At 32.2% G+C, this 17,225-nt stretch overlaps 1 protein-coding gene across 1 annotated transcript; it reads right to left on the reverse strand.

Moving 5' to 3' along the window:
* Nucleotides 1-3,655: 3,655 nt before the first annotated feature.
* LOC106396551 (auxin response factor 10) lies at nucleotides 3,656-6,584 on the reverse strand. The gene is made up of 5 exons (XM_013836968.3): nucleotides 6,329-6,584; nucleotides 5,133-6,226; nucleotides 4,174-5,048; nucleotides 4,007-4,072; nucleotides 3,656-3,919 (listed from the first exon to the last, which is right to left on the reverse strand). Exons 2-5 carry the CDS (start codon nucleotides 6,219-6,221, stop codon nucleotides 3,838-3,840), a joined length of 2,112 nt encoding a protein of 703 aa, XP_013692422.1. The 5' UTR covers nucleotides 6,222-6,226; nucleotides 6,329-6,584; the 3' UTR covers nucleotides 3,656-3,837.
* Nucleotides 6,585-17,225: the final 10,641 nt, after the last annotated feature.

Below are 17,225 nucleotides of genomic sequence, written 5' to 3' on the forward strand. Positions count from 1 at the left end.
CCTGTGATCGAGAAATATTTTGTGACGGCTGTGCAGTCTTTCTTCACTTACGGTTTCATGCCCCGCAGTGTCAATGCTACTCTGCTATCCCTTGTGCCGAAGACAACTGATGCTGAGACGATGTCTGATTTTCGCCCCATTGCATGTTGCAATGTAATATACAAAGTTATCTCGAAGATATTAGCTACACGTCTTAAGGCTACCCTTCCTGAGGCTATTTAGTTGAATCAGTGTGCGTTTGTTGAGGGACGTCTACTGTTGGAGAATGTCATGTTAGCTACCGAGCTCGTCAAGGACTACCACAAGCCTTTGATATCTGCTCGATCAGCTGTAAAATTGGACATATCCAAAGCTTTCGACACGATTAGTTGGTCTTTCATCGAAGATACTCTACCTGCAATGAAGTACCCAGATCTTTTTGTTACTTGGATTATGCGTTGTATAGACACGGTGGCATTTTCGGTATCAGTCAACGGTGAACTTGAGGGTTTCTTTCAAAGCAGCAGGGGGATCAGACAGGGGTGTTCTTTATCTCCATATCTATATGTCCTTATCAGCAATGTGTTGTCAAAGTTATTAAACAGGGGGGCTTCAAGTGGTCTGATCGTGTATCATCCACAATGCGAAGATGTCAACCTATCCCATTTGAGTTTCGCAGACGACATCGTTGTCTTCACCGATGGATATGCGACATCGCTTCGTAATACTCTGCTAGTGTTTGAGGAGTTTGGAAATCTGTCGGGTCTGAATATAAACATAGCGAAGTCTACTGTCTTTGCAGCAGGGAGAGGGAAACAGCTGCTGGAGAATGAAGCTGCAGCAGTGGGCTTATCTATCTCGGCTCTACCTATTAGGTATCTGGGACTTCCTCTCACCTCAAAGATTATGTCGAGGAATGACTATGAACCGTTGATCTCAAAGATTAGGGATAGTTTCCTCTCCTGGACCAGTAAAGCTCTCTCCTATGCAGGAAGACTTTTACTCATCAAATCAGTGATTGCGAGTATGACTAATTTCTGGTGTGCGGCGTTCTGTCTGCCGTAAGCTTGTATTGATGAGATCGAGAGCATGTGCGCTGCTTTCTTATGGAGTGGATCACCTCATGATACATCAAAGGCAAAGGTAGCATGGGAGAATTTGTACTGTCCATATGAAGAGGGCGGATTGGGAGTCAGGCGTGTGAAAGATGTCAGTAATGTCTTCATGTTGAAACTGATATGGAGGTTGTTCTCCTGCTCCAGTTCTTTATGGGGAGACTGGGTCAGGCGTTATTTACTGAGAGGCGAGACTTTCTGGGATGCACAGGATACAGGCTTAGGGTCTTGGGGGTGGAGGAAGTTGCTAAGGTTGAAGTCCTTAGCTAAAAACTTCATAAGGATGGACATCAGAGATGGTCGAAATGTGCGGTTCTGGACAGATGTGTGGCATTCGCAGGGTCGTATCATTAAGCTCACTGGAGAGATTGGTACGCAGAAGCTTGGTATCGCAAGAGAGGCAAAGATCAGTGAAGTTTTGCGTGATGGTGTGTGGAGATTCCGAAACTGCAGAGATCAGCGTATTGGAGAAGTGATCCAGGTCGTGTCCTCTTTCCCTTTAACATTAACTGTATTGGAGCCTGATGGCGTGCTTTGGAAGTGTGGGTAAGATGAGTATAAGGAAAAGTTTATCTCATTTGATACTTGGCATCTACTCCGTGGGCGTAAGGAAGAGGTCCGATGGAGCAAGCTTGTTTGGTTTCCACAAGGTGTGCCTCGGTATGGCTTCATTTCTTGGTTGGCCATAAGGGATAGGCTCGCGACAGGCCACCGCACTCGACAATGGGGCCAAATGCAGTGTTGTGTCTATTGTGGGGAGCCAGATGAGACAAGGGACCACCTGTTCTTCGCTTGCCCATACACTTTCACACTGTGGTTAAATGTAGTTGGCAATCTGTTTGGTCCAGACCCGGATCCTGACTGGAAAATCACGTTACAAAGAATGCTTGGGGGCACTTATGAGCGCCTTACCTACATACTTTTGAGGCTGGTGTGGCAGACCACGATCTACTTCATATGAAGGGAACGCAATGATCGACGACATAATGGGACTGTGAAGCTTGCTCGATTGATCAAGAAATCAATGAAGAACATAATCTCCTTCACGAGGTACTACTTGAAGCCAAGACTGTAGGGACTAATGCAGAGATGGTTTCATGCTCATTCCTAACTTTTTTCCATAAAAAGCTTAGTAGTAGATTCATACGAACTCATCTTTGTACATATAAATTTTCCCACAATAAATTTAAAATTCCATCCAAAAAAAACACTATAATAATGAAGTTTCAAAAAAAAAAAAAACTATAATAATGTAAATTAGTAAGAAGGGTTAAAAGAGAGAAGGCACAAGCACCAAAACGGCGGCAGAAATGGGACCGCACGTGAGATGGACCTAGACAATGCCATGTGCGGGACCCATTAGCTAATGTATGTCTTTTTTTTACTTTTAGAACTCGTGACTTTTTCTTTGACTTTTCTCGACAACTTCGCTGGGACAGTCAAGTTTTTGCTGTCATGTTTTCCGCATTTTAGATCCCTAAGCCTTCTTCTCTCTTACAACTAACAAACCTTTATAACATTTGCACTTTCTTCTACTTATGTTGTCTCAACGAATTGAACTGTAACATAACGATCAAAAGAAGAGTATTATGGTTGAATTAGAGCTCTAGCCACTCGAGATTTGGCCATTTAGTAACAAATTACATATATTTGGGTAAATAGATGCCAATAAAAGTATGAACATTACCCCACAGAACACTGTATAGTTTTAATCATTTACTGTTCTGTCGATTTTCAAATATCAATTTCTTGTTCTGCGCACAAATGTATATACTATATATTATTAACATACGTGTGTGCGAGAGTAACAATGTTGAATAAAATATATGTGGTTAATTTTCAAAGCAACTAGCTTTAAGTACAATTGAAGGCATCTTAAACCAAATATTTAATGGATCCTCTGTAGACTGTACTAATCAAATATGGAGTGAGGGGGAGACCAAATTATGAAATTCATGTAGATCCGATGGACAGTAAATACTCCCTCTCTTTCAAATTAGGAGTATATATATTATGAATTGTTATTTTATAAAAAATAACAATTTATTCTTATTAATTAATCAAAATATTTAGAAAACTTCAAAATTCTATGTTTTTGATGTATTTTAAAAACATTTGTTTTTGATAAATAGTGGGATTATTATGTTTAATTTGATTTTTTTTTCTTCCAGGAAAATTTTGTTGGATTAGAGGATCTGAATGACAATATCTTGGTGGGATATCTCCGGAATTCTTATAAACATATATAAAGAATTTAAGCAACAGTTTAGGGAAGTTTTTGAAACAGTAACCTAGCTAATAGTAGCATTAAAGTTCGGTAACAAGAAAAAGTTGTTCCATAAAAAAAATCAACTTTCACGAGGGATATAAAACTATATAAGTACCAAATGTAATTATAACATTTTAAGCTTTTTTAATGAATCAATATTTAAACAAGCTATGAAATGTCAATTTAACAGAAAAAATCTTATCCATGAAAAATGCTAGGCATTTTACACACATTTTGCTCATAATATAGTATCCTCTTCAAGCATATATAGCTTTTGTTAGGTATTCCCAAATAATATGTCAGGTTCTTTCATTAACATATACAACTCACAACCCAAACAAATAAAATTCAAGTACCAATCTCAGGAATTACTTAAAAACTTGGAAATAGTTTGTTCCACACATAAAACCAAAGTACACCAAAACAAATTTAAAGACAGAAAAACAAAACTAGGATCAAAACATCTTCAATGCTTCAAGCGAAGATGCTAAGCTGACCGGTCTTAGTAGAAGAGTCTATACCATTTTCGCCATTCCTGATCCCGGTTATCCATGTCCTGCACAAAACCGAAAACCAAACCGAAATCGGTATTCCTCTTTTTTGGAACACAAGCCAAAGAAATATGCATGAGAGATAGGCTTACTTTCTCACGTTGTCGCCGCTTATGTCCATCTTGATCGTTAGTCGCTTCGTTGCTCTCATGAAATCACTGCGTTTTTAAAACACACAAGTTCAATCAATGTAGAAAAATCGAAAAATGAAAACCTAACCGTTTTGAGTAATTTAGAGAATTCTTTGAGATATATGTACCTGAAAGGTTCGTCTCCAATGCGTTTGGTAACACCATTTGCGTCCCGGTACACAACATGGGTCAACAAATCCGACCTCTCTTCTATACCAAACATCTCGGCCAGTTTCCGGTACAACTCTTGGTACGAGCCAATAACCGAGAGATCGAGCGTTCGTCCAACATCCTCAGATTCCATGAAAACTTTACAGTGACCCGTCTCGAGCCCCTGCAAACCGTAATTCCATGTTAACCCACCTTTCTCCTCCTCCTCCGCCTCTTCTTCCAAAGCCCGTTTCCGGTTCATGACTTGCTGTTCGGTCAAAATAGGTTGACCGAACAGCAAGAACTGATGCGTCTTAACCGAATCGGACTTCTTCTTGTCCTGAGCTAAACCAGGATTCCCAATTGTCAAAGAACACGAAATGTTATTATTAAACTCGGCGTCCCGAGTCTGACGTGGCAAAACGATGTTATCGTAATGATGCCTGGGATTGAAACCGGAGAGAAACATGGCCGGAGAAGAAGAAGATTGTTGTAATTTGCTACCGGAGTGAAAAGTATTGAGATTGAGATCAGACAACAAAGACGGAGATGGTGATCCGAAGAGTTGTTGAGCTTGCCTGGCTCCCTGTATTCCTGCAGGAGCGTTGTTGTTGTTGTCGTTTGACAAATAACACATGGATTCGCCGCCGCCATTGTTACCGGCGGCGAATCCAGGGGAGAACATCGGAAACTTGGTGCCGTCGAAAGGGAAATCGAAAGGCTGCGGAATCCTCAGCTTCTTTCTCGGAGAGAAAGGAGAGAGGTGAATCGCTGGCATGTTCGATACCAATTCGACTAACCACGGGCTAACCCGTTTCACGTTTTGCAGCAAGTCCGGTTCGTCCCAAGCTACCTATATAATAAAACCACACAACAACGTTTTGAGCGTTTGCGTTTTGGTAAAGGTCAGAAGAGAGACTTTTTGTTTTTGTTTTACCTGAAGGAGACGCCATGGAGAATTAGGCCAACGGATTGGATCAGCGACTTGAACGGCGGAGACGGTACCCATGAACCAACTGATTCTCGAAGAGTCTTCCGTCTCAAACGCCATTTTGAAACGCATGCCGCTGCACCATCTTATCCTCATTGCTGATCTCACGTCGGAAGCCTTCACGCAAAACTCCGGCGTGCTCGCCCGCGGGTAATAAACAACTTCGAAAGCTTGTCCACACGCCGCACGCGCCACCGCTTCCGCAACCGCCTCCACTCGTACTCTCCCCCCAGGCGCGTTCGCGTCGTTAACGTTCCCGCCGTTGCGTTTCATCATCATTAGCTTCGAAGTTGTTATCTCGTCGTCGCGGAGAAAGCCTGAGAATCCGGGGTAGGGATTATTGCTGTTGTTGTTGTTATCGGATCCTAAACCGTTGGATCCGAGACCGCCGCGTTTGGCGCGACGGATCCCGACGCAGAGCTCGCCGGTTTCCGAGCGGAGGAAGACGATTGAGTCTCCGGCGATTAGCTTCTTCTGGTTGACGAAAGTGCTCCAGCCGGTGGTTAGAAGATGACGGCGAGGCGTTCCTCTGTATATATGCCGGAACTTCCAAGTCTCGCCGTGGATATCTTTGGCGATCACGGTCTGCACCGGAGGCTCCGCCGTGTAATCAAGCCTCGGAAAAATCGTTTCGGCGCAGTAGCGGGGCACGGAGAAACCGCCGCCGTTATTAGCGTCGGACTGCGTCAGCGTTTTGGCGAAAGACGCTGGTTTCTCGTTACCGTTAACGTCGGGAGACGGAGTCAGACCGAGAACGGCGTCGTTTTCCAGATCCAGGTCGTTTCCGGGGAGCGGCAAAAGCGTAATTTTGGAGTAGACTTCGTCAGTTTCTGCGTCGGCGAGGAACTTCACAGAGGCGACGCGGCAGAGGATTAAAGGAGGGACGCGCGGCGCGTGGAAATCAGGAGGCGCGTGGGCGTGTTCGGCGTGGCCTTGAGGGAAGTAGAAGACGGTTGAATTAAGGGAAGGGATTTGAACCATTGATCCTGCACAAGCCTGCCATAGCTGTGGATCCAAGCTTCTCTCTTGCTCCATTTTTACTGTAAAATAAATCAAAATTCAGTTTTCTTTGTGAAAAATAAAGGGAAGATGACGAAGAAATATATAAATGATGATAATCCCAATATTAATTTTGTCCTTACTGATAGAAAGATTTAGTCGTTTCGTGTTCCTTTTCAGACAAGAATATTAAAGCTTTCTTCAAGACATGAACATCAAGTGTTCTCACTTGCGCATAGAAGAAGAAGCGAGAGAGACAGAAGAGAAAGTGAAGTGAAAGAGAAACAGCAGAGCTTGTGTTTTTTTTTTTCACTTCAAAAGATGTATCATAGTGCTTTAATGGCCGATCAGATCACAGAGGAGCAATAATCAGGTACGGACAAGACCACAATAAATAGTAATAAACACACTCATTTTTAAATTGTTATTTATTTTCTCTCCCTTCTCATGATGTATACAGAACAAGAACCAAACAACCCGAGAGATTATCTCAACACATACTTTTAAACTGTTTTTTTTTTCCTTTATTATAACATAAAATGATAAATTCGAATATACCATAAAATGTTTGAAAGAAACCTGCAACTAACTTGTTTGTTTCATTTGCTCGGTACTAATTAGAAACTAATCGTACTCTAGAAATCAGAAACCATTTAATGACTGGTTATCAAACCTAACCATGGTTAGACCATTTTTCCTATCCTCTTTACCCATGTCTTTTCACCCATGGCAAAGTGAATAGTTCATACTGCTGCACTAGGGTAAAAAGATAAGATAGGTTGATAAATGTAATTGGGAAATGGTGAAATATGTAAAGCAATTTTACTAAATGATACAACTGGTAGATGACTAGGTAAATAGTAATTAAGATTGTTACCTCTAAGAAAACACATTTTTATCCTTTATTTTATCAAATTGACCCTTATCAAAACAAAATATTATTATAATGGAATGTTATTTGGAGATTGATTTGTGTCGAGTTGAAAAATTTTTAAAACTGATAGATTTTAAAAGTTACGTGGATTATGCAAATATAATATATAATTTCGATTTGTAAAATTCTATAACCCTTTTTATATATTACTATAGACTTTCACATTGTTATAAAAACCGGTCTAGGCATCTAGGCGGTAAATCATGCAGGAACGAAATGATTTGTTCAGACCATTTTTTTAAATTGGTCTATGCATTAAAATAGTGTAAGGCGTCTGCCTAAACATTGATCATTTATAAGGTGGGTAACCACCGCCTAGCAATTTCTTGATTATTAAAAAATTTTGGATTGTATTTTTCTGTCATTTTTTTTGTAAAGTAAAATTAAGATGTATAGCATGTTTATTTTTTCTTTTCGTAAAAATATTATTTGTTAAAAAGAAAATAAGAAGGATACATGTATAATTATGTTATATGATAAGATGAATACTATATATTAATAATTTTAACTATATTATTTTTGTCTGGAAATTGTTATGCTATTCTATTTAATCATGAAAACATAATTAAAGAAAAAAATAATTATACAATGAAAAATATAAAAATATAAAGGATGATGAATTATATATTTGTTAACAATAGTTATTTTAATTTCTTTTCACCTAGATTTTGAAAATCTCATAGATATGCATAGTATTTTGAAAATTATGTTTCATGAGTAAAAATGTAAAAGATTCATCTCTTAGTAACACTAGAGTTTGAATTAGAGAATCAAATATAAGTAAACTTTTTGAATGGTAAGAAATTTTAAAGGATTTTCAAAATTTCAAACCAATAACAAAGGACTTTACCAAAATTTTAACAATTTATATACCAATAACAATGTATCTCGAAAAATTTATTAGAATTCAAGTGACAATAACCTCACCCCCCCCCCTCCCCCCCCCAAAAAAAACCAATAACAAAGGCTTTTACCAAAATTTTAAGAATTTATATACCAATAACCCCCTCCCCCCGATCCGAAACTCTAATTTGATCCAGCTTCAATTAACCATATATATATATATGGTTGTTTCAAGCAGATAAGGATCCTATAAAAATAAAAGTTTACATCCTGCCATCTAAACTACGAGTCTCAACCAGCACACCAAAACACATGAATGTATTTGAAATTTATTAGCTATAGGAAAACAGTTATTAAAAGATCAAAATAATTTATTTTTGCCAACAAATGTACAAATTATTAAAACATAAAACACAGAATTTGTATTGACATGACCAATTTAAATATTATTTTAGGCAAAATTTATTTTCGTTTATTTACTGGTAATAACTGTTACCAATACCATTAGAGTAAAAATAAAACAGCATTGATTCTTATAACATCCATAATTTTCATTTAAAAAAAAATTGTCATGATTTCAAGTTATATAGGTTTTCAAAAATATACAAATAGTCATCAAAACATCAAGTGAAATCTAAATGGAAGATGAGTACTTAAGTATAACATTTTGCATTCCTTAATTAACATTTTGAATAAATTTAAAGCAAATTTCCAGATTTCACAATGTTCTTGAAAAATATCATCATACATTTTAGTCCCAAAAATTAATAATTATAAAATCGGTTTGAGTGATAAGAAAGCAAGATATGAATTTTTTTATTACCCTCAATAAGTTAGTAGTTTAGAGAGATATCGAATTTGAGAAAAACACTCGAAATCATGAATTAGGGACTGGGAAATAAAATTGGGGAGTTTGAAAGTTAAAAAGATGTCATTTGTTTGTTTTACTTGTTAAAACATTCATATTTTTCTAACAAAATAAACTATTTTAATAATTTACCTCTAAAAGAGTAATACAGCGTGGTTCTTTTTGTTGTAATTGATTCCAAGGGATTTTGGTAAACAATGAACTCAGCTAGTATAAATTTCTTCAACAATTTTTTTTGTATATCAATTTAAGTAAATACTAGAGATTGAACCGCGCACCCGCACGGATATTGGTTTGTACATTTTTATACATTGATATTTATTTTTCATAATTAGTGTTATATATTTTAGATGTATCATAATATAACTAATGATATTCAAAAGACCTGGACCGGATCAGATAATATGACTATTTTGTTACAAATATCCGAATATGTTTTAGATACATTGGTTATTTATATATTTTTAGGTTCATATACATCAGAACTGAATTCATCCAGATCCAGAATGACCCAACTCAAAACTCACACATAAATTTATAATATTTAAGCGGGACTCAAAACAAAAAAAACGATACCCGAAAGGAACAATATATACATAAATGGATAGATAATGTTCATTTATAACTGATTTTATAAACTGATAAAAAAATCTATTTTTATGTGTTTGGCTAAAATAAGTGAAATAGAAAGAGTTTTTTGTTAAGTAAAATAATTATATGGAGTGAAAATTAAGTGGCAACAAATGTAGCATATTCTTATTATTTTGATTTAAGTTATTATTTTATTTACAAAAACATATCTTTGAATTATGTTTTTGGCTACGTGATTTTCCACCGATTGAAACTCAAATAAAAATGTTTTAATAAAATAAACTAAACCAAACGTTTAATCATATGCAAAACCTAGTTTTTTAACAGTTTTGATTTTATAATTGGCACAAAGTTAATATTGATTAACTAATAAATAAAAATATGCACTATTATTATGGTAATATAATTAATGATGTGAATTATTGTTAAAATAATATAATTAATGAAATTGTTAAACTAAGTGAAATATGAAAATACAATTAATAGATACTGCTATTCATATATCCAAACAAATTTTATTAAAACTACTATTACAGTTTCCAAACAATCTCATTGTGTACTTCAACTTTAATAATATAGATTATTCAAATAAATGTTTTAAATTTTAAATAAGAAAAATATTTCACATGATTGGTTCAAAAAAATGAATTTTTTTTTAAAAGGTTGACCAAAAAAATATTTTATTTTTAGATAAAATTTCAATTTATTAGTATATAGAAAAAAGAACGACAATTACAAAAGAATCAAAGTTATAGGAATATCAATAGAGTTTAAAATTATGAAAGAACATAATTTATACATTCAACACTATAGGATAATATGCCCTTTTTCAAAAAAAAACACTATAGGATAATCTGGAACCATTTTTGTAGTACACATGCATATTTGTGTTGAGGGTTGTATTTTAGAGGCATGATCTGTATGATATTCTGGTATTGATCTGTAGATGTCTATTGCATGTCATGTCAGCCTAGCCTTCTTCTCTCGCCATATATGGTAGATTGTCATTTGGAAAACCAGTTTGATCAAAACAAAGCCGAGTCGTTGAAGTCTAGGCTATTTTACCATTGTCAGCGTCTATTGTTAATTCAGATTTGTTTGCGATTCAAATATTCCTCAAACCAGACTTTTTCAAACAGTGAAATGAGTAAGGATGATAAAATATATACATAATTTCTTGCTGTGTTACAAAAAAAAAAAAAAATACATAATTTCTTGTCTCATCCCTTTCCACATAACTCTCATCCATGTATTCTCACTTTTATCTATTTCAACCAAACTCTACATCTTACTGTGTAATCTATTAGAATATGTTTTCTTTACCATTTCTTATATATATATATATATTTTTTATTTATTTTTTAAAGAAATACACATAATATAATTCATCTAACTTCTTCCACATTTTGAAAAGAGATTATCCTACTTTGCGGAAAATACAAATATATAGTTCCTAAAATGTCTTTTTTTCTGTGAAATTAGTTTTAAATATTTTAAATTCTATGTTTTGCCGTTAGTGGATGGTCATTATGTATCTCTTCTCCCATTTTTCTAAAATGAGTGGCATATTTTTTAAAAATTACTAAATTTTGATTGATTGTATGTTAAAAATAATTAATTTTATTTAATCTATTAAAATTGGGTTTTAATTTATAAGAAACTTTTAGTTGATGTGTTATTTACAGAATATATCGATAATATTTAAATTTAGTTTTAATCATTTATTAAAGATATCATGGTAATGTAAATTTTAGACAGTTAGTTGGTACATATAATGTGAGACTGGGTAACCAAAGTCCTCAAAATATGAAATTAATAATAAAATGTATTAAAACATTGAAATATAAAATATAAGATAATTGACTAAAAAATTATATCAACTATTTTATGTATAGTATTAAATTTGGTTTTATCACAAACTGTAAAAATATGGTGAAATAAAAACATATACACATCACTGCTATAAATTTAAGAAAATAAAATTAGCCTAGACATTTTTTATCTCTAAACCCAATACATAAATAATTAGATGAAATACATACATGCAACAAATTTATACAAAACTTCGAAACTGATAAAATTCTAAACACCTAAAATATATCTTCATATAAATTTAAAATTTAAAATCAAAATGAAATAAACTGTGCTAAGCGCGGATCCTAATTAATGTTCAAACTATATATATATATGTTATTAAATTATAATAATATCATTTCAGTGATTAGTTAAAATGTTATATAAAGATAATATGTTTTTAACAAAAGCTATTGATTGTAAATAACCTACGCTATGCTACAGTCAACTCTAATGAAACTCGTTTTTGAACAACTATACGAATGAAATTCAAAAACATTAAATTTGGTATAACTTTATTTTTATAGTGAAACTTTAAAATAATACTATTTCACCAAATTTGGTTTTTTATCAGTAGTGTTACATTGCGCACTAACCATTTAAATAATATTTTATTTTTAATTTATTAATATAAGTAAATTAATGTTATTAATTATTTTAAATTCTTAAAAATAAATATATCAGTAAATTTGTATTCTTATTTTACATAGTTAACATTAAAATATTTTATTTTTATTTTTACTTTATAATATATCTACATTACTATTTATTAAATATTTAAATTGGTAATTAAAAATAATTATTTTATTTTTTATTTTTACTTATTTTTATTTTTATTATATATGATATATATTATATATGATAGATATTGCATTATTTATTAAATATGATATATATATATATATATATATATATTTATTAAATAGTTCAAATTTGTAACTAAATACGCTTAAAAAAGTTTTAAACATAATATAATTTATGCAATGATTGTATATATTTAAGTTATCAATTTTCTTCTTTATTCAAAGGAGGATTACTAAATTACAAATAAATAATATTTTATAAAATAATATTTTTGATGTGAAATTCAGTGTTATGATTTGAAATTAAAAATAAAATAAAAAACCAAATACCAAATTTAATGTCATGGTTGAGGTTGTCTTAAAGAAAAGTCTTACTTGTTTTCAAACCTAAATGATTACATGTCAAAAATATATTACTGAAATATTAATCATATATTGTTTAAGAATCCACTAAATAATAATCCTTGCGTTTCATTTTAATTTTCATTTTAGGTTTATGCATGTAGATTAATAAAATATTTAATTTTGTATATTTGCAAAATAAAAATATAATTACCGATACAACTAACCAGATTTCAACCAAAATAAAAATAAACTGAAAATGTTGTTAATAAATTTTGTATTCAAATTCTAAAAATACTAATTTTGAAAAAAAATATTTTACTAGAACAATTAAACTGAAACAAAAGAATATATAAAGGAGGTTACTGGTTTATTATAATCCACCGCGACATCATTAAAAAAATTACGAGTTGTCTTAATGATGTCATAAATTAGAATATAACGTACGTGGGAGGGGTTGACCCGAAGATTAAGGGGGTGTTATTGGTTTATATATTTTGATTGATTTAGAAATCCATATAGTATTTATAAATCCAAGTAAAATATGCAAATCCGGAGGTTTTCCCTCGGATTTGAGTCTTTGTATTTTTAACTAAAAAATCCAAACAAATCCATTCAAATTCATTATAAAATCAAATATATTAGTAAATCCGTACGATTGAATAACACTTGATTTGATACATAATTTATGAATCATTAAACCAATAACACATGATTTTAATACAGATTTGAAAATCATAGAACCAATAACACTAGATTTAGTTCGGATTTTCAAATCCATTAAAATACAACAACCAATAACCCCTACTAATACGCGGCTGTAAAAATGGATTTTTGAGATGTACTCGTCCGATTGTTTTGTCGGGCTTACATCTGCCAAAGATAACCTTACACGTCACACCCCGGCTCATTCATAAATTTGTTTTTTTTTAATTAATCTGAGGTATTCCAGGTTTATGGAGAGATCCGGACTAATTCACAAAAGGAGATATAACCCACGAATAAATCTTCTATCCGGACATTCAAAGAGACCCTAAAACATGGACATATATTCATATTAAATGACCAGGATAATTGTGACTTAGTTTTTTACAGTAGGTGTGTTAGCATCTAGTCCTGCCTCCTGAAACCTGCTTCATTTTTTTAGTTCAAAAGCTATAGGTCACATCTTTGTGATTTTCACCTGATGAAATTTTAAAACTAGTTTCGTAAGATTTAGAAAGGTAGTTTTACCTTGTTTAAAAAAACCGGTATTTCTCCTCAATTTTCTCTTTCTGTTTTAGTTGAAATTGTATATAAGGTTCTTTCTCTGTGTATATGAGAAAAAAAAAAAAGCTAAAGTTGCGGATGCATAGAGTTGTTTGTTGAGTTTTTGGTGTTTGTTTTGTAGGATTTTTATTATTTTAAATTAAAATTAAAATAATTATTTTGACTAAAATAACTTCGTCAGTAGTAATTTTTATAGATTTGTACATAAATATATAGGGAAAAATCTCATTTTTTAGGAAAATCAAAATTTTGATGAATTTTTTTTTCATCTTTTATAAATCACAGCTTTTACTTCCAAGAAAAAAAACAACTCAACCTAAAAAAATGCAGTTATTTAAAACTGATAACTCTAAACAAACAAAAAAGAAAGATATGACATAAGGTCTGAGTTTTATTTCTTGTGGGAAACAATCAAATTGCAACTAACAAATGTAAGACGTTAAAAGTAAAACCTGCCTTATCTAGGTGTTGGCGAGAAAACAAATTAAAGAAATACTACTGCAAACAAATAGATCAAAATATGTATCATATTTGTCTATTCAGATATTTTTTATATTCTTACTTTAATCAACCTTTAGTTCGAACATTTGAAATAATGGGACTATTAACGTTTCTATTTTCCCAAATCATCCATCCATCATTCATCTCGAGAACGGATCCATACTTTTATGCGTTTTCTTCTCGCCAATTTCTATTCAGACAACGACCTAAGTAAGATGGAGGGACTATTTATTTACTTCTTATGATCTTACATTAAACGAAGTAAATAACTCTTTTGTCAATTTGTACTAATTTAGATAAAACTTTGATGTCCAAAAAAAAATTTAAGAAAATTTATAAAAGGTTTAGTATAAAATGTAAATAAATATTTTGTACGTTCGTTTTCAAAGGATGACCAAACAAAGTTGAAAAAAGAACGAGCAAACCAAAAATATATAATAGTATAGAATAAATGGACATGAGGAAGGAAAAAAACAAAAGGATCAACTAATACATGACTTCTGAAAAAAAAACATTAATATCATCGACAAGACATGCAGTTTCTTTGTCTTTCTAGTGTATTTCAGCCATATATTCTACATCATATCTCGAATACACACACTGATATATACATATAAACGTGTATATAAATGCATATATAATTAATAAATGGACATGACATTGCCAAAAAGAAGCAACACAAAATTAGAATGGTAAGTAAATGATGTGTTGGTGGGTTGTCTTACATTATGCTTTATGAATGGTCCTATCCTATCTTAAACTCACCTCTGTTCTTTGTTTTTGCCTGTTGTTAAAATCGTAGTCTTCTTCCCAAACTATATACACTTAGCTTTCTTGATTTGTGTTCAACTCGTCTCTGCGCACGAAAATTTGGGTGTGATTGGGTATTTAATGGAGTAAAAAGGTGGGAAAAAGAAAAACAAAATCCAGAGTAAAATTTTTCTCCCGGTTAAATGTAAGGTAACAAATTACTCTACTTTCTTGGGAAAACTGTAATAGTAATTATGTCCCTTTAGACTAATCTATATTTTGTGTAATATTTTCCTATAATACCCTTTAATATTTATGAAAATAATTTTAATAAATAGTCTTAATGGTATATTTTCCAGTTAATATTTTTCTTATATTTTTTTTTCCAAACAAAAAAAATTTGGAAAAATAGTAACATTTGTTAAAATACCTATATGAACTTAATGGTATATTTTCCAGTTATAAAAAAGTTAAAATTATAAATTTCAGATTATGTTCTAAAAAAAGTAGAAATGACATTCTACGAAGTAGAAAACGAAATCTACTTTTTTCATTGAATCTACAATGTTTAGAATACGTGATCTACGTAAATAGGAGTATTCTACAAATATGTAGAATACACATTCCGCGCTTAACCTACCATTCTAAAATTCTTAGAAATCAAAATCTACACATTAATCTAATTCTAAAACATGTAGAAACCGACTTCTACAGATTTACTATAAATCTAAAACATGTAGAAATCAAATTCTAAACATTACTATAATTCTAAAAAATTGTAGAAACTGATTTCTACATATTAGTTGTATTCTACGGATAAGAAATCAGTTCCTAAAAATATGGAAACAAAATATTTGAGAATATTCACTTTTATATTTTTTAAAAAAATCGATTTAAAAAAAAAACGAAAAAGGAACAAAAAAAAGCGACAAATCGATTTGAGAATATTCACTTTCATCCCAGAGAAAAATATTCTATTTTTAGAAATTCAAATTCAAAGGGGTGCTACTGGTTATTGTCGATGGAACATTCTTGAAGAGGCGTGTCCTATTTTTAGAAATTCAAATTCCTATTTTTAGAAATTCAAATATTTGAGAATATTTGAGAATATTCACTTTCATCCCAGAGAAATCGAGTTTAAAGAGTTGAAATCATGCTTGGTCGGTTCAAATCAAGTGGGAATCAATCCAGATATAATCATACAAAACCAAAAAAATCGATTTGGGATTCTTTCCTCGGCACGGGATCGATCGATCTATTCTTACAGATCGGTCGATCTGTGTAAATCGACCTTCGCCGATCGAGTGAAATGGACCAGGTCGATCAGTATATATTTCACGTTTTTTTTTGTTCTGAATAATGATCGGGATCGATCGATCCACTATAACTTGTAAAGTGGGATCGATCGATCCCACTTGTCGAACTCAATATATATCTTTTTAAAAAAATTTTAAGGGCATTACTGCCATTTTGGAAAAAATTAGTCTAATAGGACATAAAATAGTATAATTTAGTCTAAAAAGACATAATTACCATTTTTTGCTCTAAAAAAACAGATTTCCCTACTTTCTTTTAGCGAAAACAAAGTAAAAATATTTTACCTGATTGGACAAAAGTGGCGTAACACATCAGAAATATTTTTAACTCTATTATTTTCTTGCTTTCCAATCGCACTCCGTATACTTCTTCAGTGTCAATAATCTCACGTACAATTTGACGTTAACAAGTAATTTTTAATCCAATGTTGAAGATAATTTATTTAAAAAGTTTGAGGGGTTAATTGATGAATGGAAAATATATTGACGAATTTGTATATAAAACTGAAATTTAGTAACGAACAGGTTGACTTATATACTTCTTAGAGAAAATATTAGCCGTTGAATCATACATGAATACGTTTAAATGACCCATTAAGCAACAAGAAATCTTTAAACTTGGTTATTAGTAATTATTATTACGGTTGAAAAGGGGTATTAGGCCATGATTATCGCTAAAACAGTTTTTTGGTTTCTTAAATTTTTTTTTTCTCTGATAAAAATAAAAAATCAATCGCGTGCCGCCACGTGTCAGTAGAGTCCGCAAATAATACAAAAAACAGCAGAAAGTCGATCTTTCTTTGGCGACTTTTGTTACCAATTTTACTTGTTTTGTGGAGTTCTCAGCATTACTTGTTTTAACAAATCCACTTAAAGATCCGCGATATTTATGCTCTTAGTAATTGCTCACATAAAACATATACAGACTATCGAACATATGAACATTTTCTAAACAATTTTTTTATTATA

The sequence above is a fragment of the Brassica napus genome, chromosome C4 (assembly GCF_020379485.1).
Source record: "Brassica napus cultivar Da-Ae chromosome C4, Da-Ae, whole genome shotgun sequence".
Lineage (NCBI taxonomy): Eukaryota > Viridiplantae > Streptophyta > Magnoliopsida > Brassicales > Brassicaceae > Brassica > Brassica napus.